The sequence below is a fragment of the Nelumbo lutea genome, chromosome 1 (genome assembly GCF_056320005.1).
Source record: "Nelumbo lutea isolate HS-2025 chromosome 1, American lotus-T2T, whole genome shotgun sequence".
Lineage (NCBI taxonomy): Eukaryota > Viridiplantae > Streptophyta > Magnoliopsida > Proteales > Nelumbonaceae > Nelumbo > Nelumbo lutea.
The window spans coordinates 15,338,588-15,361,325 of NC_142684.1; the positions used below are offsets into that span (position 1 = coordinate 15,338,588).

The window sequence follows — 22,738 nt, forward strand, 5'->3', positions numbered from 1 at the left end:
AATTTCTTAAACTACCCCTAAGGTTTAGGAAATTGACTAACTATCCCCCTATTGTTTCAATATTGTCTTAAAATATCCCTATTGTTTTTGATAATTGACTAAATCATCCTTATTGTCAATGTTCGTTAATGGAAGGATTAAAAAGACTATTTTGCCCATCAATTAGAAAGCTTAGACTCCTGGTTCAATAAAAGACATCATCGGTGATCTTTCAAGCTCTTTGGTTCCAATAAATGCTGATGATTGACTGGCCTTAAAATCTCATGGGTCTTTTATGAAAGATAGGGCACAGAGAACGAAGGCCGAGAGAGGGTTGGTGATTAAAATACCCTTATTGTTTCTGATAATTAACTAAATCATCCTTATTGTCAATATTCATTAATGGAAGGATTAAAAAGACTATTTTGCCCATCAATTAGAAAGCTTAGACTCCTGGTTCAATAAAAGACATCATCGGTGATCTTTCAAGCTCTTTGGTTCCAATAAATGCTGATGATTGATTGGCCTTAAAATCTCATGGGTCTTTTATGAAAAATAGGGCACAGAGAACTAAGGCCGAGAGAGGGTTGGTGATCAAAGGAAATCTTTTATGAAAAAACCTCCACTAATACTATCTAATGTCGGCATCCCCATGTCCTCATCTTTCTCTTCACTATTAATACTGGTTGGTACCGTTCATCCATTTGTCTCGATGCCATTGTTGCAAACACAAATAACTCTTTGTTAATATTGCACCTAATGACCACACTCTACACTCTTCCCTCTTATCATCTTCTATTCTAAAGGAAAAAAAAGTTGAAACCAAAGCCAAGCAAAAATAAAATACAACCCTTCACCGTTGGCGGTGCTGTTGCTTCTAATGGTGGATCTACTCTACCGTTCTTACAGAAAGCCAAGAGTACATATAGCAAATTCAGGAGGCTTATTCCGGTGGTGTTGTTGTTTGCTTGCTTCTCGGGCTTCACAGATCATCTTAGAAAACTCATAGTCATCTCCGTCACTCTTACAGAATGCCTCAGATCCCTAACTTTAGGCTTCATTGATGCCCAAAATTTCCCTTCTCCTCTATGTGTTTTGGATCGACCAAAATTTCCATTGCCACTACAACTTCTAGTAGTGGTAGTGATCTTTTTCTTCCTCTGTCTGTTTTTCAATCAACCAAAATCACTATGTCGCTGCAACTTCCAGCAGTGGCGGTAATCTTCTTCTTCCTCTGCCCCCTTCTCCTCTGTCTATTTTGGAATAGACCAAAATCGCTATCGTCGTTGCAACTTCCAACAATGGTGGTGATGATACAATAAATCCAATATTGAAACCTCAAGAAAACAAGCAGATTAGGGATGAAGGTAACTTTGTTAATATCATTTCATATTCTCCATTTCATAATTTAGTCTTGAATCTTGAACCTTATGATTAATGTGTATAGAATTCTAATTTTGTCTATTTATTTTTTTAGATGACTATAATTTTTTCAATGAGATGTTGGAGGAAAATCGTGGACATGATCATCTACATGCAGATGAAGATGAAACACAACTCAAAGATGAGGATGATATACCACCTGGTTTTAGTTGACTTCCTTGATGAAGAGTTTATGGATTTGAAATTTGGACATGTTAGTTATGTTTTAATTTAGTGACTAGGCTTTGACACTTCTTAGATTTTAATTTATGGACCTTATGTTTTATATTTACTATTTATTTGCAACTCATGAGTTATAAAGACTTGGAAAGGTTATTTAATTTCATGTTATTGCATCTTGTTTTATGGTTGTTTAATTTGGCACTCTTGCACCCTTAGACTTTTATGATAGTTTAACAAAGAATTCAAGCATGAGTTCAAGAATTCAAGTATGAATTCAAGAATTCAATGAAGAAGTCAAGAACTCATGAGCTCAAGAACTCGTCCATGGGCCATTACCTCATGGGAGTGGTAAGGTGAGTCTCTTTTCATATCTAAATTGTATAAGTTGGGTTCAAATTTCAGAATACCATTTTATCTTCTTTTCATATTGTGTATTTATGAACCTCATGCAGAGAATATAAAAAGAAAATCTTTGAGGGAAAGTAAAATTTCTAGCAAGAAAAATTAGAAGGCAGATTCATGAGGCACTTATTTGAATTTTAGGTCATCAAATGAAGGTACACATTACACAATACTTCTTTTGAAATAATCAAGCTCTTGAAAAGAATGGAATATCATTCTGTCCTTAAATATTAGATATTCTCCTAAATCTTAAAAGTTGTAGGAAAGTGTTGAGCAGTTCTATAGATTTCGGGAGTCATGGATGACAAAAGCCAGGACATAGAAGCAGCATTTTCCCTAGAAAAAATTCTGTGATCAAGGTCATCTTTGACATTTTCCTTAACACTAACATGGCATGCCTGAACCAGTGATGACTCCTTGGTTCCTGTAACCAAGCCATAGCCTTTTCTTGATAATTACTACTTCTTTTGGATAATTAGTAACCAAGTCATAGCCTAAGGACCCGATTTTAGTAGTTTGCGATCAGATCTGAAGAATATGAATAATGGCAGCAGCTAAAGCGTGTCCTGTCTGGTGTCAAATTACAAAGTTACTCTTGTATCTCCATTAGGCATAGTAAGAACAAAAATATTAATGTAAAAACAAAACAATTAGAGATCAGATTAGAATAAATAGTTACTCTTGTCTCATTTCTTATTCTTATGAACAATTGTTTAGTTGAGCAACTTTTCATGTTTTTACCTGCATTTTCTCGTTTGAGAAGTTACCATGATGTGCTCACTTGGTTCCATAAATGGGAAGACACAAATTCATTGCAGTTTAGTGAGAGAGAGAGAGAGAGCTCTACCAAATTGGTGTAAATTATATATCTTGACTTTGCTTTGCACAGTTCACTTATGATGGTGTATGTAGAGATGCATGAAGAGATGCCTCAGGGTCTATTCTATTGGGTTGTTATGAACTTCCTGTTTGTATAAAGCCAAAACAGAGGAATGGTTTTCCCAATAGGGTCTTCTCCATTTCTTTGTAGGTAATTGATGATGGCAATCCTTTAAATGTTTAGGCTCTACGTACTTTTTATGTTTGTACCTTAAACTAACACCATAATCACTGCTCTAAAGTCTAAATAGACTTGGTAAATCACAGACTTTCTTCGTTATTTTAATTTCATCTGATCATGTTTATGGGTTTTTCTTGGATGATTGCATCTGTTAATTTTTCTCATTTTATTCCATTAAACACCGTAACCAGCACCAATCACTAGTAGCCACAGTTACCTGGACTATTCTCAACTAATTAAGACTAATCCACATATTCAATTTGAGTTGGTTTAGCTTCTAGGTAAATCCAGTCTGTTCTTCATAAAGAAAAGATAAACAGGAGGGACATCTCTCTCCCTCTCTCTCTCTCTCTCTCTCTCTCTCTCTCAGTTGTGGAACAGAGAGGACTATCCAGTTGAGCCACAGGGTCGACCCAACTGAGAAGTTAATCCCCCTACTCGCTGTTAGTCCAACATAACTCTGCCCCACTTGGAGCAGATTCGGGCTCCGATATTGTCAGGACAATCCTGTTGGCTATAATGGGGAGACATGCCTTAGGACAACACCTTCTGGGCTCCATGTATGCCTTCTCTTCACTTACACCCAAAATTAATAATTCCTCCTCTTGAAGAGTATTTTTTTTTCCTCTTTATGACAGATTCCCCATTTACTTCAATCCTTCAACTCATGGTTTTCAAAATCGGACGGGATTGGATGGTTGGACCAGAAAAATTGGGAACCGGTTAGGTGACTGGTTCCGTTTTCCCCAAAACCGGATTTTCTCTCAAAATCGTTGATTTTGGTCAGTGAACCGCTGAACCGGGCAATTAACCGTTTGAACGATTTTGACTGTTTTTTATTTTTTAATTTTTTTAAATTTTTGTCAGAATAGACTGAGTGTTCAGTTTGAAGGGTCGGACCGTTCAACCCGATAACCGGACCCTGACCGATTCAGTCTCCGGGCCGGTTTTAAAAACCACGCTTCAACTACACATACATACCCACTCAACCCTTGTAGGGGAATCTTTCAAAATACAGTATTTGAACTTAGCAATGATAACATCATATGCTGGAACTCTTTGTTTACAAATCCCAAGCCCTTTTCTTTACCATCTGCGTTTTATCCTTGCTCATAGCTTTTCAGAAACCAAAGTATAGCTAGTTCCTTTATTTTATTTATTTTTCTGGCTTGTGTATTTTTTTTCCTTTCATTTTAGGTTTGAGGTGGTTCAAACTTGTTAATTAGAGAGATATAATGAAGCCACATGTATTATGAGTAGGAGGAAGTAAAAAGCCACATGGCTTTATAATTTTCTGTATTTTTGGAAAATTTTCTACATTCTTTTGCAAATTTTCTGTATTTTATTATTTTTATATTTAGATGTTTTTATTTTTCATATGTTGTTATTTTTCTTGTATTTTTTGTGTATTTTATTTAATTTTTATGACATTTTTATTATATATAAATATTTTTTTTTTGTTTTTTAAATTTATTTATGATGTCGTGGGTGAAAATTATTTGACCCAAATGATTGATCCGCCAAAGCAGAAATGGTGCCTAAAACGGTTCTGTTTTCATGTCGATTTTTAAAACCTTCTAAACGAACATCATGAGAATCTTGTTGATAGAGTCGAACCAAATGCAAACCCTGAAATTGCATTAGTTACAGAGAATCGGAGGTTGTCTATTCTGGTACAATAGGGAGTAAAGCATGCAAGCCCCGAAAATGCTTTAATGGTGAAGGATTGGAGACGGAGTCAATGTATTTTGTATATATTTGTATTGTACATATTTATATTTATATTTACCGCAAAGATTGTTGCAGATGCAAGCACCAAAACTTTTACACGTATCTCAACAAACCAAATAGAGGACACCTCAGTGAGAAAATAAATTTTCTGTTTCTCATCGTATCCCTTTCTATCCTTTCCTTTTCTAGACCAATTTTCTTAGAAATCAAATAGACCATAAAGGAAAAACACAACCTCTTCCATAAGATATTGGTTCATAGAAGTGTAAAATGGGTTATGTTGGGTCAGCACGGCACAACCTGTGTGCAGCCCACGTGCCATCCCAGGTCGTGCTTCCATTCCTTGGAATATTTTGGGGGTTGGCCAGGCAAGCCCAAGTTATTAATTTTATATGAATTTTGATATATACAATTACTTATTAGGCCATGAATTAGGCCAAATTGGCCAAATTAGGCCATGAATTGGGGCCAAAGTTATTTATTTAAAATTTTGAAAAAACTTAAACTTTTAATTTTATATGAATTTTGATGTATACAATTACTTATATGTACGATGATCAAATAAAATTAAAAAAATGTTTATTTTATTAATATATTATATACTATATAATTATTTAATTATAATTTATATAATATGTAATATAATATATATAAATAAAATAGTATGGGCTATGTCAGCCCAACACGCTGACCTGAAACCCCAAGCCAAGCACAGCCCATCAACTCATACAATTGTGCCCAACTGCGATAGAACGTAGACCATCGAACTGAACTGGCTCAAAATCGTACCGGGCCGCGGGCGGGCGCAACCCGATTTACACCTCTAAATTGATGGTTTGGACGTATCTTCAAGAATTAGACTTGGCAATTGGGTTGGATGGGTTGGTTTTGGGTTGGGTCAAGACCCTTCGAGTTGAATTTCGGGTTGGATTGTCAAAATGCTAGACCTAGCCCTAAATGTTCAGGTTAGGGTTGACCCATAGGTCAATTTGGATCAACTCAAAAAATAACTAGAATTTAAAAAAATAAAAAAACTACATAAAAATGTCAAAATTAAAATAATTAACCTTAAAATTCCAAATATAAAATAAAAAAAACTAGAACATTTAACAATTTTAAGAGTAAACTATAAAAAGTAAAGACTAAATAGAAAAAATTAAAGAATAGAAACTTCTAACAAGCATAAATAGTCCCATTTATATTTGACAATCAAGTCAGCGGGTTAACCCATGACCCAACCCAATCCAGTTTTTTCGGGTTGATTCGGATCAGGTCATTCTCACATTCAGATTCGGTTGGGTCATCGGGTTAACCATGACCCAACCTAACCTTTTTTTTCGGATTGGGTTGGGTCGGGTTCGCGGGTTGGACCAACTTTTTGCCGGGTCTACGCAACTGGAAATTTTCTTCTAACTTCAGTGTTAAAAGCCCCAAGCGTATACGCATTTGCATCTGTAAAAGCATATCGGTGAAAGAAAGGAGCAGGAGCTCGGTAAGTCGGAATCAAATATTCATCTAAGCGGCATCCGCAGATATGCATATGCTACGTTTCGGTCTCGGGCTTAATTCGAATTCAAAATATACACTGATTCGATTAAAGGCTGTTAATATGTTATTTTCATTATCCGATCGAACTCGGAGTTTAGTGCATCCGATCCGATTACAGGGATAGGCGGCTAGCCCGAAGCACAGAAACAAGGGGCTCATATTGGCGGTGGAAGGAGAAGACTGCTGTTACGGGCGTTCAGTTCGGCTTCCGTTTGGTAGTGGAGACTCCGGAAACCGTTTTCCTTCGACGACTGCTGTTACGGGCGTTCAGTTCCTTCTGCCTATCGCAATCAAAGGGATTCCAGACGCCAAGGTACGCTAAATATGAAAAATTGCTTTCCTGCTGCAAACCCATGATCAGAATAACGGATTTTGTTATCAGAATCCGTCATCCCGTCATTCCATGCAGCCATCTCAATATTCCTCATTCAAAGAAGATTGTTTTTCGTCTGTTAGTTTTTAATGGAAACATGGAAAAGCCATGACCGAAGGAATCGATTTTTCACCTAGAAATCGCATAAAATTCTCTTGTATCTAATACACGAAGACGAAACATTATTCGCCCTTTTTAATTGATGCATCTTATAACACGATTCGCACTGGTTGAGAGCATGTTGCTAATGGTGTTGGTTGGGTTCTGACTAACCCAGTATCAGAAATAAGGGCAAGGTTAAAATTTCAGTGTAAAAGCTCTGGGTCGGACAATTTACATTCATCGTGTCAAGTGGTCAATTGTAGCTATTCTGTCCGTTTTCTATATAAATGGGCGTGCAGATGGAATGGTAGGATGAAGGGCTCTTGGCTTCTCTTTGGTTTTTCCAGTTAATTTGCTAGACTTCGTAAACCTATCACCCCCTAGCTCCTAGACTTTGCAACTCAGTTTCGGTTTTCCTGTTGAAGGATCAAGTGCAATTGAGAACTTCCCTAATTCTATAGATCCATGGAACTGAAAGTATGAACATTCCGTCATATCATAATTTGTGTAGTGTTTGTGTTTGAGGGTTAAGCATTAGAGGTTTTGAATATGAACATAGCTGTGGTTTTGAATAATCACAGCTAATGCTTTGGTTACAAGTAAGTAATCCCCAAAAATATCAGCCGAACATTTCAATTAGGCAGGAGTGGTCAATTCTGGATTGGAAATTTGAATCTTTGTTTACAAGTAAACAATCCCAGATTAGCTGGGATTTTTTCTGCAGTCTTCCAAGTTTGAACAGTCCGTGATGCCTATAAGAATTGCTCCCAAATGGAGTTTGGGCTCCCAAATTCAGATGAAACCTGTTTGATTGGGAGATTGAATGGCTATAAGAATTGCTCAGCCACCACCAACAATTCCAGCCAATTCTCAACTTGGAAGGCTGCATTTACTAGCTTCTTAAGCAAGGTCCATTAGCATTTTTAATTTCTTTAGCTAAAATTCCTTACTATTGACAATTAAAAAAACGGGAGAACACTTTAATATTTCATTTCTAAGTTAAAATTTCTAATTAACAATGAAAAGCATAACCTTAGGAATTTGGGCTTATTCTTTTCCTTTACTTGTGTTGAGCAATAAAAAATGTGCCATTTTTCTCTCTTTTTATATTATTCGTTATTTATTTCTCATGTGACTTACCAACTTCCACTTGTTATTGCACATCTGGCCTCACTATGTCTTCCACACAGATAGGCACATAGTTTTTGAAACAGAGGAAATATATCATTGAATCTGATATTCTTCTTCTTGTTCTTCTTCTTCTTTTCTCTCTGCCTCTAGGGTTCTCTGTGACCAAAGAGTTCAGGTTTTAGATCAGCGGGCCAACCATGGCAACAGCTTCAGGTACACTTTTTTTCTTAAACTTATCCTTTTTTCTAATCATATAAATTTGACTTCCAATCTGTGATGCCCGTATTTTCGTACAAGGGTGTTGTATTGTGTTGGATACTTCAAAATTTAGTATAAATTCTATATCGAACATCTGCCCAGATGTCCTTGCCATATCCAGGCAAATATAGCTTCTAATTGTCGTGTTTCAAATATTTTCTCCTCAATACTCAATACAGGAGGTGAATTACAAGGTTAACAAATGATTTCGTTAATTCTATTGCTATGAGAGGGGTGGGTGGGAATAGACTAGTGGGGGCATCATGGCCATGTGCTCTTTTGTAAGGCTGCTATATATTCTGGTTTTAGTGTGAATCAGCTATAAGCATTGTGTTAGTTCCATATAGCCCAATATTAGTGCAATGTAGTATCTTTTATAAGATTGTTATGTATTCTTATTTTACTGTAAATCAGCTATTAGCTTTGTCTTTGTTTCATATAGGCTATAAACCCCAATATTACTGAGCTCTATGGGTCCTCTTATCTAGTTACTTTGAACATTGCTACTGGTAAAAGAAAAAGCCTTTTCATTGGCTAAAGTGTAAGAAACTGAATTTTGAATTTTATCTTGTTACCGATGTGGGGAGGTATGAGTGAGTTTGGCTTGGGTTGTAGGTTCCTCCTATCTTATTATTCAAATAAAGTGCTTTTGAACATTGCCAATTTGCCACTGGTAGAAGAAACCTCTTTATTGGTTAAAGAGGAAAAAATGAATTTCCATTTTTTTTTCTTGTTAACGATGTAGGAAAGATGTGAGAGTTCCACCTATCAAAACGAAAAAAAAAGATGTGAGAGTTCCATACACTAATTGTAATTTTCATGTGCTTCTTTCTTTGAGACACTTTTACCAACCCAACTTGCTTCACCCTTTCCTAGCGAAAGCCATTTGGATTGGTACATTTACCCTAAAGGTTAAAGTTTTGTATTGGGAACGTAAGTGAGAGACTCTAGAGGAAGCAAAAAACCGGGTACTTTTCCCCTTGTGTGTCCTATATCTAAAGAGTGGAAACATTCTTTTGACTTGCTTTACCCTTTCCTAGTGAAAGCCATTTGGATTGGTGCATTTCCCCTAAAGGTTAAAGTTTTGTATTGGGAATGTAAGTGAGAGACCCTAGAGGAAACAAAAAACCAGGTACTTTTCCCCTTGTGTGTTCTATATCTAAAGAGTGGAGAGAATATAAACAACATTCTTTTGACTTGTCATAGATCTCTTTTCCACAAATTTAAGGCCATTAATCTCAGCGGGGTAATGCCTCCCTCTATCTGTGAGCTGCTGCTAGCATGGCATCCCATGGTTTAAATGTAAAAAGAGATGTTGTTGGAAATTGATCCCTATGGCAGTTTCTTGGACCATCTGGACTGAAAGGAATAGGAGAATTTTCATGGCAAATCTAGAGTCTGTGAAAGAGTTAATCAACCTGTCTATTGCCAGCACCAGCATTACTTCTTGTGCTTCTGTCACTAATGAATGCTGTCAGCAATTGAACTTACAATGGTGTCTTTCTTTGAACTTGTGGGCCAGTGTTTTAAAAGGTGTGGGAGGCATATGTCTGGAGGTCCAGGCGAGGCGCTCCCAAAATGCCCTAAGGCGTATGATAGAGGCGCTGACACCTTTGAGGCGTATGCCTCAGGTGCAAGAGGTGTACGCCTCATGCGCTTTTTTCATGAGGCATGCTAAAGGTGTACGCCTTATGCACCTCATGCACATCTTATATAAAAAGACGGGAAGAAAAGAAAAGAGAAAAAAATGAAAGGAAAGGAAAGGAAAAGAAAGGGAAGGGAAAGAGAAAAGGAAAGAAAAGAAAAGAAAAGGAAAGGGAAGGGAAGAAAAGATAAGGGGAAAGAAAGTGGTTTGCTCCCTGCCCCTTCAGCTGGGGGGATTTGCCCCCTAGACACCCCCGCCTCTTTTTGATGCAGCCCAATTTGTTTTTTTTTTTTTTTTTTTTTTTTGAGTTAGGGGGTCTTGCTCTGCTCTGGCGAGCTCGCTTTGCTCACTCGCCTCCGCTTCAACAAGATCTCCCCTTTCAACTAATGTTATGCATCTTTATTCTTCTTAATATAAAAGGTTTTTATTAAAAATAAAGAAAAAAAATGAGATCCCCCCTTCCTCTCATCCTCTTCCCCTTCCTCCTCCTAACCTCCCTCCTCTTAAGGAGGCTTACGCCTCTTGCTTTCTGAACTACGCCTCATGCCTCTAGGTAGTGGAATGCCTTGCGTCACGCCTCCACGTTTTAAAACATGTTGTGGCCTGTCTGAGTTGTATTGTCTCTGGAGATGGATGCTCCTGTTTTGGAGCTGCCCTGAATGTTTTCTTGTATCATTTGCTAATAAAATTTACCTTATTTTTCAGAAAAAAAAACAAAGATGATCTGTTGAGAAGCTGGAAAAAAGTGGCCATTGTTCAAGTAATAAATCAGCAAAGACAAGTGGAATGGAGAGCTCCTACAATGGGTAGCCTTGGTAACAGTGGCCATTGTTCAAGTTGTAGCCTTGGTAACAAAGGGGCTTCAGGAATAGGTAAAGTTGGGAGAGAGGCTTTAAAGAAGCCATTGGGGGGGGGGATGATCTGTTAATAAGAATGGAAAACCAAGCTGATTGAGAGAATCCTTTAGTCCACCTGATCCATGTTTCTCCAATCCCTTTCAGCCTCATGATATTTCACAAACAGTTCCAGTCAACTCTATCATAAGCCTTCTCAAGGTCTAACTTGCAAACTACCCCATTTAAGGCCTTTCCTTTACAGCATGAGAAATAGCTTACCAGTTATTCTCATACTGGATTATGCTAACATACCAAGTTAAAAGAATATTAGTATAATTTCGTGGTGGAAAAGCAGTTAAGTCTGTTATAAGATGAATGATGATATATGAGTATGATTATCTCCTCCCCAGCCCCCTTCTAAGTTACAGAAATCTTGCCTCCCCCGCCCGCTTCATTGGGGATCTCTGGAACTGGCAGTGCTGGTGGATTCGTATATAGGTAGATAGATATACACTACCTATTTGGTTTCATATATTATCAACTCTGTTTATTTTTCCTTGTGATCTGGTGGGGGATGCAGGGTAGAACAGGTCACAGATATGCTGATGAGTCCTTATGGACAGGGATTTGGATGTGTATTGACACGGGTTTGGAGGCACTCATAATCACAAAAGTCAAAGGGTGGATGCTTTTTTGGGAAAGAGGGTTAAACCTCCCTTGAAGTTTCTGATAAAAGACCTCCCCTCTCTTTTCGAAAAGGACTAAGACCTTCCCTTTCAGTTTCAAAGTTATGCCTAACAGAAGTATCAAAAAGTCTCTTTTGCAGGATGAAAGAACCTTCTAGACATAACTTCTAATAGACCTTCTGGTTTCATTTCTTAGTTAAGTCTTTTACCCTTTTTTGGGAAGAATGAAAGAACCTTCTAGTAATAAGTTGCAAATTGAGACCTGAAGCATATAATCTGTTCTTTTGTTTCTTAGTTGATTTATCCAGGTGGCTATGGCCCTGTTTGATGATTATAAGTACTTAGTACTTCTTAGAAGTACTTGTTTCAACAACCCTTTAGGCTGTTTGGTAACCCACTTTTCCAAATCACTTATTATGTTTTTAAGTACTTACTGGGGTGGGAAACAAATGACAATTTTAGCCCTTACTTCTCTCATACATACATATATATATATATATATATATATATATATATATATATATTATACATTTTAACTGAGAGTCCACGTGGACCCCACTTCATGACAACTGAGAGCTCACATGGACCCCACTTCATGGTCAGCACTATTTCTGCCATCAATGGCCCAGTATCAAGCTCGGTACACTGGCCGCCTATGTCGCTGGTACACCGGCTGCCGGCTGGTACACTGGCCGTCGACTGGTGCACCGGCCGTCAACGTCGTTGGTACACTGACTGCCGACTGGTACACCGGCTTCCGACCGGTACACCAGCCACCGATGTCATGTTGGCGGAGAGATAGAGACAAGGAGAAAGGGTGAGAAAAATACGAGAATGAGAGTGGGGATATTTTAGGTATTACAAGAAAATATTAGGGACTGGTTCGTCCCATTTTTTGGAGAAGTACTTTAAAAAGTACTGAAAAAAGCCAACTTCAAGTCACTTTTTTAAATAAGTACTTTAAAAACAAGTACTTATTACCCTCTTTTTACCAAACAGCCATAAGTACTTAAAAAACCACTTAATGTGTGGTCCCATGTCTTAAAAGAAGTACTTGTTAAAAGAAGTACTTCTTTTAAGTGTTCTCAAACAGGGCCTATAAAATGTAGCATCAATTCAATTATAAATCTGAATATTTTTTATCCCTCAATGTTTATGTCTGTCATTATGCTAGGTTGCTTCTTAGATTGATTACTTCTTAAGTTCCATACAGGGACTCTATATGTCCTATACTACAAAATTGGAAACTCCTTGTTAGAGTTACTTCAAAGACATTTGTTGGAGAAGGTTAACAATTGTGACTATAGTTCCATACAGGGACTCTATATGTCCTTTACTACAAAATTGGAAACTCTTAGAATTACTTCAAAGACATTTTTTGGAGAAGGTTAACAATTGCGACTATTTAGTTTATTGGTTTCATTTGTTTCACTTGGTCTGATCAGGACTTATTGCTATTTTCTTTCCTTAATTGTTGAAACCATCTTCTTCACTCAATAGAAAATGCAATCCATCTTAAGAAGCTAGGAAAAAAAATTTGTTGGATTCTTCTTTTCCTGTTTTTGTATTACCATTGTTGGTTTGCAATGAATGCATCTTACAAATTTGGCGGGATATGCAGCGGCATTTAAATCCAGGGAGGATCACAGAAAGCAACTAGAATTAGAAGAAGCACGTAAAGCTGGGCTTGCACCAGCTGAAGTCGATGAAGATGGAAAAGAAATTAACCCTCATATTCCTCAGTACATGTCATCTGCACCTTGGTATCTCAATGCAGAGAGACCGGTAAATAGTCTGTTTGCTTTCCTGTTGCTTACAAACTGCGGTTTATGGCTTTATGTGATTCTAATACCTTGCTTTTGGTACTCAGAGTTTAAAGCATCAAAGGAAATGGAAGTCAGATCCAAATTACACCAAAGCCTGGTATGATAGGGGTGCAAAAATTTATCAGGCTGATAAATATAGAAAGGATGCATGTGAAAAGTAAGTGGAGTATCTTTTCTTCTTCTTCTTTTTTGTTCTTTCTTTATTTTGTTTCTTACTATTATTGGTTGGGAACCAAAGTCATCTATCAGTTGAGAACAATTGAACATATACTAATGGCATTGAGTGTAACATTGTATTGAATAAGACAGTTGATATGGACATAGAGAGCTAGGTTAATTTTAGACACCTGACTCACTAACATGTTTGCAGAGTTGTACTGCAGAAGATTCCCCCCCCCCCCCCCCGGGCTTTTCTGTCTTTTAGGATTACCTGCTTATGATACGACCTGTTCCAATTTTTTGTTTTTGATATTTAATTGACATATATTATGTGCTTCCTCCCTTATTTTTTTAATCTTTTCAAAAATTTGTGCTTTTCTTTGTTAGGGCAAGTGCCTCACCTTGTGCGTTGGGGCACTAGAACCTATAAATTTCTTGATTGGATCCCTAATATCTCTAACCAATTGGGAAACTTAATTTTTGATTTTTAGGAGACTAGGATACCTTCCTAGGCCCCAAAAATTTCTTGAAGAATCTGAAAAAATCTCTAAAAAATAGGTGATTCAAGTATTATAATGCCCTCTTCCACTATTTATATAGCTATGATAGTACAAGTTGACCAAAATACCTCTGGTTGTGTAACACAGTAATAACTTATACATTTCAATAGGGCTCCAATGAATCCCTGTAAAAAAGAATATTCTTCATCTCCAAGATTAATAAAAAAAAAAAAAAAAGAGAGAGAGAGAGAGTATGTTTCTCCAACATGATTCGGTAAATGGACTTAGAACAAGAAAGTTACACTAAAAGATGACCTTCAAAACCTAGATGTCTTTAGCCATACAGTCTATTCTGGACAATTTTGATCTTCAAGAAGTACTGGTAGCTGATTGGCTTCCTATGTATGCAATGTGTCTGAAATGAGGGCATGAAACCACATATCACCCATATCTCTTAAAGATAAGGTATGCCATACTTGTACCAACATTCCTCAATAAAATTTGATTGAATCTGTTGGGTTTATTCTACATTGCTTGGGTTGCTACCTGCTACAGGTTCTTTATTGGTCTTTATATTTTGATATAATCCTGTTGTTTCTTTGGTGTGGGTGTTTTTGAGCAAACAAGAAAAACAATAGAAAAAAAAAAGAAAAAGAAAAAATACAATAGCAATAATATAATCTTGTTTTATAGCAAGAATAATTTCTTTATTTGCTTGTTACAGCTGTGGAGCAATGACACACGATAAGAAGTCGTGCATTGAAAGGCCTCGAAAGTTGGGAGCAAAATGGACAAACAAACACATTGCACCTGATGAGAAGATAGAGACCTTTGAGTTGGACTATGATGGAAAACGTGACCGATGGAATGGGTATGATCCAGCAACATATGCCCGTGTTATTGAGAGATATGAAGCAAGAGATGAGGCCAGAAGAAAATATCTAAAAGAACAGCAGCTGAGAAAATTAGAAGAGAAGAACAATAACCAGAATGGTGAGGGTGAAGTTAGTGATGAGGATGATGATGAAGATGCCCTGAAGGTAGATGAAGCTAAGGTGGATGAGAGCAAACAGATGGACTTTGCTAAGGTTGAGAAACGTGTGCGCACAACGGGTGGTGGGAGCACAGGAACAGTCAGGTGAATGAGTCTTTTTAGTCTGTGAGTTTAACTGTTAATTCATATGGCCTTCCCAATATGCAATCTGTTTTTGGTTGTCCTTGCACTTCATTGAATTCGGTGAAGGAATTTCTTTTGTATCTGTTCATTTGGTGCTGTATATAACTATTGCTGAAGCATTTAATTATAGGAATTTGCGTATTCGGGAGGACACAGCAAAGTATCTTTTGAATCTTGACGTGAATTCTGCACATTATGATCCTAAAACCCGGTCTATGCGTGAGGATCCTCTTCCAGATATGGACCCGAATGAGAAGTTCTATGGAGTGAGTATTTTGAGAAACCATATATTCTATTAGATTGATTAATGTGCTTCATTGGTAAAACTCATGATATAATGTTTGTGCATCTGACTTTGTGATTGTTCCATTCTTCAGGGAGATAATCAATATAGAGTGAGTGGGCAGGCATCGGAGTTCAATCTGCTTAATATTCATGCGTGGGAAGCCTTTGACAAAGGCCAGGACATCCATATGCAGGCTGCCCCCTCTCAAGCTGAACTTCTTTTCAAAAATTATAAGATTATTAAGGAGAAGTTAAAGTCTGGAATAAAGGAAACTATTATAGAGAAGTATGGCAACGCAGCTTCTGAAGGAGAGCTTCCAAAAGAGCTTCTCATGGGGCAAACTGAGAGACAGGTTGAGTATGATCGTGCTGGTAGGATCATTAAGGGTCAGGTAAGATATGTGTTGATGCTGTGTTTATCGTTTATTTTGTTTTATTTTTGTATATATCTATTTTATTATTCTGTTTCTGTTGCCAAAAAAGGAAAACTGCTACTTCTATGTACTCATAGACATGGTGGAAACAGTATAAAATATGCAAAACATAGAATGATATTTTATGAAATGATAAAAGAAGCATAGGCACACCTTTTTAAATCACTATCTTGTTCTAAATTATTAAACAAAGCTAAGAAACTAAGGTTATGGACAAAAGAATACATTCTGAAGTTGCCCTGTAAACCTTAAGATTCAGAATTTCATAATAAAATGTGTTAAAGCAAAATTTAAATTCATAGAAAATGTAAATGATTGTAATAGATCAACCATATAATCTATTACACAAGCAAAAAATTAATATTTAACTTCATGTTTGAAATGAATATTAAGCTAGCTCCAGGTGGTTATCATGTAAGTTAGGCATAAAATAACATTGTTACTTAACATATCTGCAATATTGTCACCAACTTATGTTATAATACTCTTGGACTCCACAAAGTGCTGGTAGTGTTCATAATTTCATGTCACTACCCATGGAAGTGGAAATGGAAATATGTTGTGGAAACTATCTCCACATAGTGCTGGTAGTGTTCATTGGGGAAATGTCGATTCCAGTAAAATTTTGTGTCGCTGACTATGAAAATGGAAATATGTCATGGAAATATTAGGGAAATTAGGGACATTTTAAACCATGGTTTTAACCAAGTATTCATAACCAGGAAGAGCCTTTGCAATTGAGGGATTTTAGCTCCCTTCATACCTAGATGACAATTCAGAAATGTTCAGAGATCAGGCTTACTTAGTTTTCCACTTTTTTTTCGGTTACCTTCATGAACTTTTGCACAAAGTTATATGATATGCATGATCATTATTATGGGGCCTCCCTGAATCCAGATAGATGTGGATGCTAATTTAGATCTTTTTAGCTGATGGTTTGAGTTCTGTCTTTTCGATGAATGGGAAACCAAGGATAGTGAGAACACTGAAAAGGCAATCAATGGACTATAATTGGGCCCATAATACATTTTCTCTACTTGTTCTCAAATTCATCTAGCTGTGTGAGGACAAATGAGACTACTGCTGATCCTAGAAAAAAGAAACCAGGTCAACACCAGATCCAGATCTGGTTAAATTGTTACATGGGGTTTGGAAGCAACAATTTGAGGTTGAAGTTACAAATTCCTCCAGTAGTCTATCAGCTTAGTAGAAGACAAAAGGAATTGAAAGAAACATTCCTATAGCCAAGGTTTAAAATGTTGGTTGTTCAAATATAAGAAACATGTTGGAAACATCATATGGAAATATTTTAAAAACTATAGACATGGTGGAAGCATTATAAAATTGCTGAGCATAGAATGGTATTTTATGAATGATATAAAAGAAGCCTAGGCACACCTTTTTAATTATTATCTTGTTCCAAATCACTAAACAAAGCTAAGAAACTAAGGTTATAGACAAAAGACTACGTTCTTTAGTTGCCTTGTAAACCTTAAGATTCATAACTCAGAGAAAATGTAAATGGTTGTAATAGATCAACCAAATAATCTATTACACAAACAGAAGCTAATATTTAACTTCATTTCCGAAATGAATATTGAGCTTGCTCAAAGTGGTAATCATGTAAGTTAGGTGGGCAATAACAATGTTACTCTACATATTGACAATATTTGTCACCAATTTATGTTATAATACCATCTCTTGTACTCCACATAGTGCTAGTAATGTATTTTGGGGAATATGTTGATTCCAGTAAAGTTTCATGTCACTACCAATGGAAGTGGAAATGGAAATACGTTGTGGAAACTATCTCTTGCACTCCACATAGTGCTGATAGTGTGCATTGGGGAATATGTTGATTCCAGTAAAGTTTCATGTCACTACCAATGGAAGTGGAAATGGAAATATGTCATGGAAATATTAGCGAATTTAGGGACATTTTAAACCATGCCTATAGCAATATCAACTTGAACACCAGGAGTAGACTAGTGTAACTGCTCTACTTATAACTTAGTCCTCCTAGGAAGTTTTGTTGTTAAAAATTTTGATAAAAAAAGATTTGTTGTTAAAAATCCTTGAGTTTTTCCTCTTTCCCAAGGCCCAAACCACAACAGCTGGGGACTGTCCTCAAAATTGTTTTGCTCTGTTTTCTTAAATCTGGTAGGTGCCATTCCTCAACATCTTCTTTGACTGATTTATGGAAGGCCTAAAATACTGCCATGGATTTTAGAAATTTCCCCCAAATTCATCAATATTCAGTAATATGTAGAATGCTGCATAGTATTTATTTATTCTGGTTGGGTATAAGTTCTATTTTTTATTTGCAACCATAACAATTGGATGGTCATATAGCTACAATTACTTTGTTCAGTGTTGTCCAATCAATCAGTGCTTTCAGGAAAAGAAATCCTAATATATATGGTATTTTTTTGCAGGAGATGTCTTTACCAAGAAGCAAATATGAAGAAGATGTGTACATTAATAATCACACAAGTGTTTGGGGTTCCTGGTGGAAGGATCACCAATGGGGCTACAAGTGCTGCAAACAGATGATAAAGAACAGTTACTGTACAGGTGCAGCTGGAATTGAGGCTGCTGAAGCTGCAACAGATCTCATGAAAGCTAATATTGCTCGTAAAGAGGTCACTGAAGGTTGGTGTGTAGGCTTGATTTTACCTTTTTCTCTGAAGCATTATTATTGACCTCAACAGAGGTTAAGTTTCTCATGCTGGCACTAGGGCAGTAACTTTCCTGTAATTCACACCTAAATGTTTTATTATATTTCTTGGCAATCATTTAAAACTATTACTTGCCTTTTTAATTTAAAATATATAATTCTTTAACTATTCAGATTCATTGAAAAATTTTGATCTCTTGATTTTTGCAAAGTTGTGATTTCTGCATTTAGAAGTTTGATGTATGTGCAAGCCTTACGTTGTGATATTTCTGCTTCGTGTTTGAAAACCCCTGCTACATGTGCATCTTTCTTCCCTTTCTCAAACAAGTCTAATATTTACATTACCAACATATACACAGAGAAATCAGCACCAACGGAGGATAAAAACCTTGCTACTTGGGGAACTGATGTACCGGATGACTTGGTCCTTGACCAGAAACAACTTGCTGAGGCACTTAAGAGGGTATGGCACCTATAGCATATTTTTTTTTTTTTATTGTGCTTATCATGAAAAGTTTGACTTATTTTTTATTTTTTAAGAACTTTAAATATACTTTTAGTGGGGGGAGCTACTTTAAATTTGATTAAAGATAGAAGAAATTGAGGTTACAAGGCAAGATCTTTGGCTCCCAACTTGAACTGCTCGTTCAAATGAGTCTATAGGTGAGGAAACTGAGTAACTGGTGGATTCACTTGCAAGGAAAGATGTAGATGGACATGAACTGCACTTGGGGTCTAAACCACCTTGGTTATGGTTTTTGCTCTTTTGTAGTGTGGGCTTTGCATTGTTGGGGGAGTTGAGCTAATCATTCTATTTTTTGGAGAGATTCCAGATGATTTATGTTTTCATATACTGTTTTATCAATTTCTGATAGAAGAAGATTCAATTATATTTTGAATTAAAAAAGAACACTACGTATGGACTAGAAATTATGTCAAGAGTTGACCTGGTAGTCGTTGTTAGTTGAGTTGAAGAATTGGAGATATAATTTTCTGCTCAAATTCGTGACTTGGACAGGAGGATGAAAGGAGGAAGGAAGAAAAAGATGAAAGAAAGCGGAAATACAATGTGAGATGGAATGATGAGGTATGCTTTTCATTAATGTTTTAATATGAGATGCAAGTGCTTGGTTTGTGGTGGCTTCGTTTCTCACTGAGGTTTTATTTATCTTAGGTTACTGCTGAGGATATGGAGGCGTACAGGATGAAGAAGATCCACCATGATGATCCAATGAAGGACTTCCTTCACTGAGTTTGGACTATGTACTTTCTTCCATCTCAAGCATATTTAAATGGAGTCATATATCTGCTTCCAAGGTTATTCTGTCTGCTTTAAAGTGGATCGAAGTTGTTCTCCCTCAAACTGGAGTATTAATGTGGTCATATATCTGCTTTCACGTAAGGTTTCTCCCATGGGGGACCTCCATGTCATGTGTATAATTTTCTTGGACTAGGAAATGATGGGAATGTCGTTGGAAATGAATTCTTGTTCTCTGTATTAAGCACTGCGCTGCGACCATCCACTTTATAAGGAAAAAATGGTCTGTGGTTTGTATCAACGGCTACACTGAGAATTGATGTGTAGATATGAAATCGTTGACGTTTCTTGCCTGTTTTGCTGCTATATTATATTAATTCTGTCCTGACAAGATGTCCCATAAATCTAAATTTCCAGTAACAAAGTTACCCGTTCAACCTGTTTGATTACATGCCTGGTGAGTGGTGAAAGTCAAGGTCAAGACAACTGCTTGTACATGAGAAGGCTTTATTATATCTGAATCTTTGTATTCTGTTGTCCCAGTAACTCGTATTCCCGATGATGGTGTTTGGTCCCCGTCTACAGAGTACAGACTATGGCTATTCCAACCCAACACTGATCCTAAACCCAATTAAACATATCCTCCAATACTCAATTCAAGTTGGCGAATTTTCTAACCGAAGCTGATATATACATCTAAATCGGAAAGAGGTAGATTTATGCTTGATCCAATTATAAACTGATCGAATTCAGATCATCCTTAATAGATAGGGTCGAATTTGAATTAGAATTCAGACAAACGGATACCATTTGCAGCCGAATTACAAATCTATGGTTTGGTAATTTGTTTGACAACAAACATGCAATATATTTTGCATTCTTCTCATGTTATATATTCCCTATATATGAGATGATAATTTTAGTGGTGTTCATCAATTGTATGATTTTGTTTTGCAAAACAAAAGCAAATGGCAACTTCAACCCTGTTCGATAATTTTAGGGGCGTTCATCAATTGGAACTCAGAATGTAGACCACAAGTATGTAAATAGGTCAGTTTGGGTCTATCGGGTTTGTCCAAGTTATTGACATCCCTAATTACAGAGTCTGCACCTGCAAGTAAAACCCAATCTGAAGTAAATACACTAGTTGTAAGGTTGTTATGGTTCGGATTTGGTTTAGATCCAATAATATCTATTCCAATCCGATTGCTATAGACCAATCAAAAACCAAATCAAATCCGGAATTTGATTGGATCTAGGTGGTCTTGGATGGGGTTCTTTCAAGATCTGAATGATTAAAGCATTCTTCCAACATGTTATAGAACAAAACCTTGGTTCTCAGAGGTAGTGGATGAATGTAGGATTTCAGATGAGTTGAGCAATGTCACTGATGGCGGAAAAAAAAAATCTGGCTTTGAATGGTATAACAAGAGATCAATTGAATCATTCTAAATTAGCAAAGCCAATCAGTTTTGAAGTTCATATTGAAAAAAAAAAAGAAAGTTGAAATTGAAAAATAAGAAAGCGATAAACACTTTTGAAAGGATAAAATATTGTATATACCTGACAAACTCTCTCTCTCTCTCTCTCTCTCTTGCCTCTTATTTTGGGAAAAAAAACATTGAAACCAGCTAACAATGAAAACAATGAAGGCTGTTGTCAATAGAGAGAGTCTGATGAAGATGAAGATGAAGATACCTACTGTTGTCAATGGAGAGAGTTCGATGAAGATGGAGATATCAGGACAAACTACGTATCTGTTGACTCTAATTTTGGAAAGGAACACCGAAACCGGCGAACATTGAAAACAGTGATTGCGGTTTGCAAGAGAGGGCTTTCTCTCTCTCTCTCTTGCTGCTTGTTCTGGGAAGACACTCTGGTAGCATAGAACACTGAAAATGGCGAACCGGGAGGAGGCATGCAGTGTAGAACACTGAAATGGATAACCAGGAGGAGGGTTACAACGTAGAAAACTGAAAATGGCGAACAAGGAGGAGGCTTGCAGCGTAGGACATTGAAAATGGCGAACCAAAGGGGATCGATTAAAGTATTCTGAAACTCTTTGTTGTCCCTTATTTCGGGATAAAAAATGAAAATTATGAAGGTGGTTGTCCGCGTAGAACACTCCGGCAATTAGCTTCAAATCGTAGGGAGTTAGGCGAATAACGTTCAAAATCATGTGGTGAGGTTGAGAAGTAACCACTGTGGAGAAATGATCGAAATATTTGGGGATAATTTTGTCCGAAAAAGTTATAGTGATGACATGGAATATCCATCGAGTGGGGGGAGGGGCTCATAGGGATTTTGAAATACGAGAAGGTTTGCAACGATAACCTTTGAGAACTTTTAATCCCCCAAGCTCTATCCCTGTATAATATTAACAAATATCTCTACCTTTTAATTGCATATGGGTAGCATATCATACCCTTATACTAAGTGTACATAAGACATTTAGAACATATTTCCATATAAAATAGCCCAAGTTTTTTACACCAAACATGAACACTTATTTGTTTGTATATATATATAATAAAATAAAATAGGATGATCCATATTAGCATGTCTCTCATGTGAGAGAAGTTATTTATATATTTTTTCCATTTTTTTAATTTCTTTTGTTTTAAAAATATAAAACAGTAATCATTGTTTATCTTGATTAGATTAATAAAGCTACACACTATTAGAGAGAGACCTTTGGATTTTTCAAGGCCTCTTATTTTAATGCATGTTATTATTACATTTAAGCATTTAAGAGAGAGAGAGTAGTATATAAATCAAATAATATAAATATGTCGAAGTTAAATAATTAAAAAAATATTAATTTAAAAATCTACTAAACTTCAAGTAAAAATAAATATTAACAAAACTTAGTAAATATTAAAAATGTGTTTCAATTCCACTTAATAATTAAACTTAATAAATGCTAATAAAAATAAGAAATTAAATATAAAAAAATTAATTATTAGTTTTAATAATATTATTAGATAAATTATGAGTTGAGACCTTTATTGTGCATAGTGAATTCATTAAAAATTACAAAAATAATGAAAATTTAAAATGAAGAAC

The 22,738-nt window shown here is 36.3% G+C and overlaps 1 protein-coding gene across 2 annotated transcripts; it reads left to right on the forward strand.

The window, feature by feature from the left end:
- The first annotated feature begins 6,227 nt into the window (after window positions 1-6,227).
- LOC148873652 (pre-mRNA-splicing factor SLU7-like) lies at window positions 6,228-20,025 on the forward strand. Of its 2 annotated transcripts, XM_088964577.1 has the most exons (12): window positions 6,233-6,269; window positions 6,444-6,638; window positions 8,082-8,144; window positions 12,978-13,141; window positions 13,227-13,339; window positions 14,566-14,979; window positions 15,149-15,284; window positions 15,396-15,695; window positions 18,173-18,389; window positions 18,774-18,877; window positions 19,433-19,501; window positions 19,589-20,025. In XM_088964577.1, exons 3-12 carry the CDS (start codon window positions 8,129-8,131, stop codon window positions 19,664-19,666), a joined length of 1,611 nt encoding a protein of 536 aa, XP_088820703.1. In that variant the 5' UTR covers window positions 6,233-6,269; window positions 6,444-6,638; window positions 8,082-8,128; the 3' UTR covers window positions 19,667-20,025. The 2 variants fall into 2 exon arrangements, with proteins under 2 accessions (XP_088820702.1, XP_088820703.1); XM_088964576.1 differs by having other exon boundaries at window positions 6,228-6,638.
- Window positions 20,026-22,738: the final 2,713 nt, after the last annotated feature.

Excerpts from the sequence above, each read along its gene's own strand:
- LOC148873652 (XM_088964576.1), top strand. Across the intron at positions 14,980-15,148 it reads GGGAGCACAGGAACAGTCAG|GAATTTGCGTATTCGGGAGG; the intron begins GTGAATGAGTCT and ends ATTTAATTATAG. Across the intron at positions 18,390-18,773 it reads TCGTAAAGAGGTCACTGAAG|AGAAATCAGCACCAACGGAG; the intron begins GTTGGTGTGTAG and ends ACATATACACAG.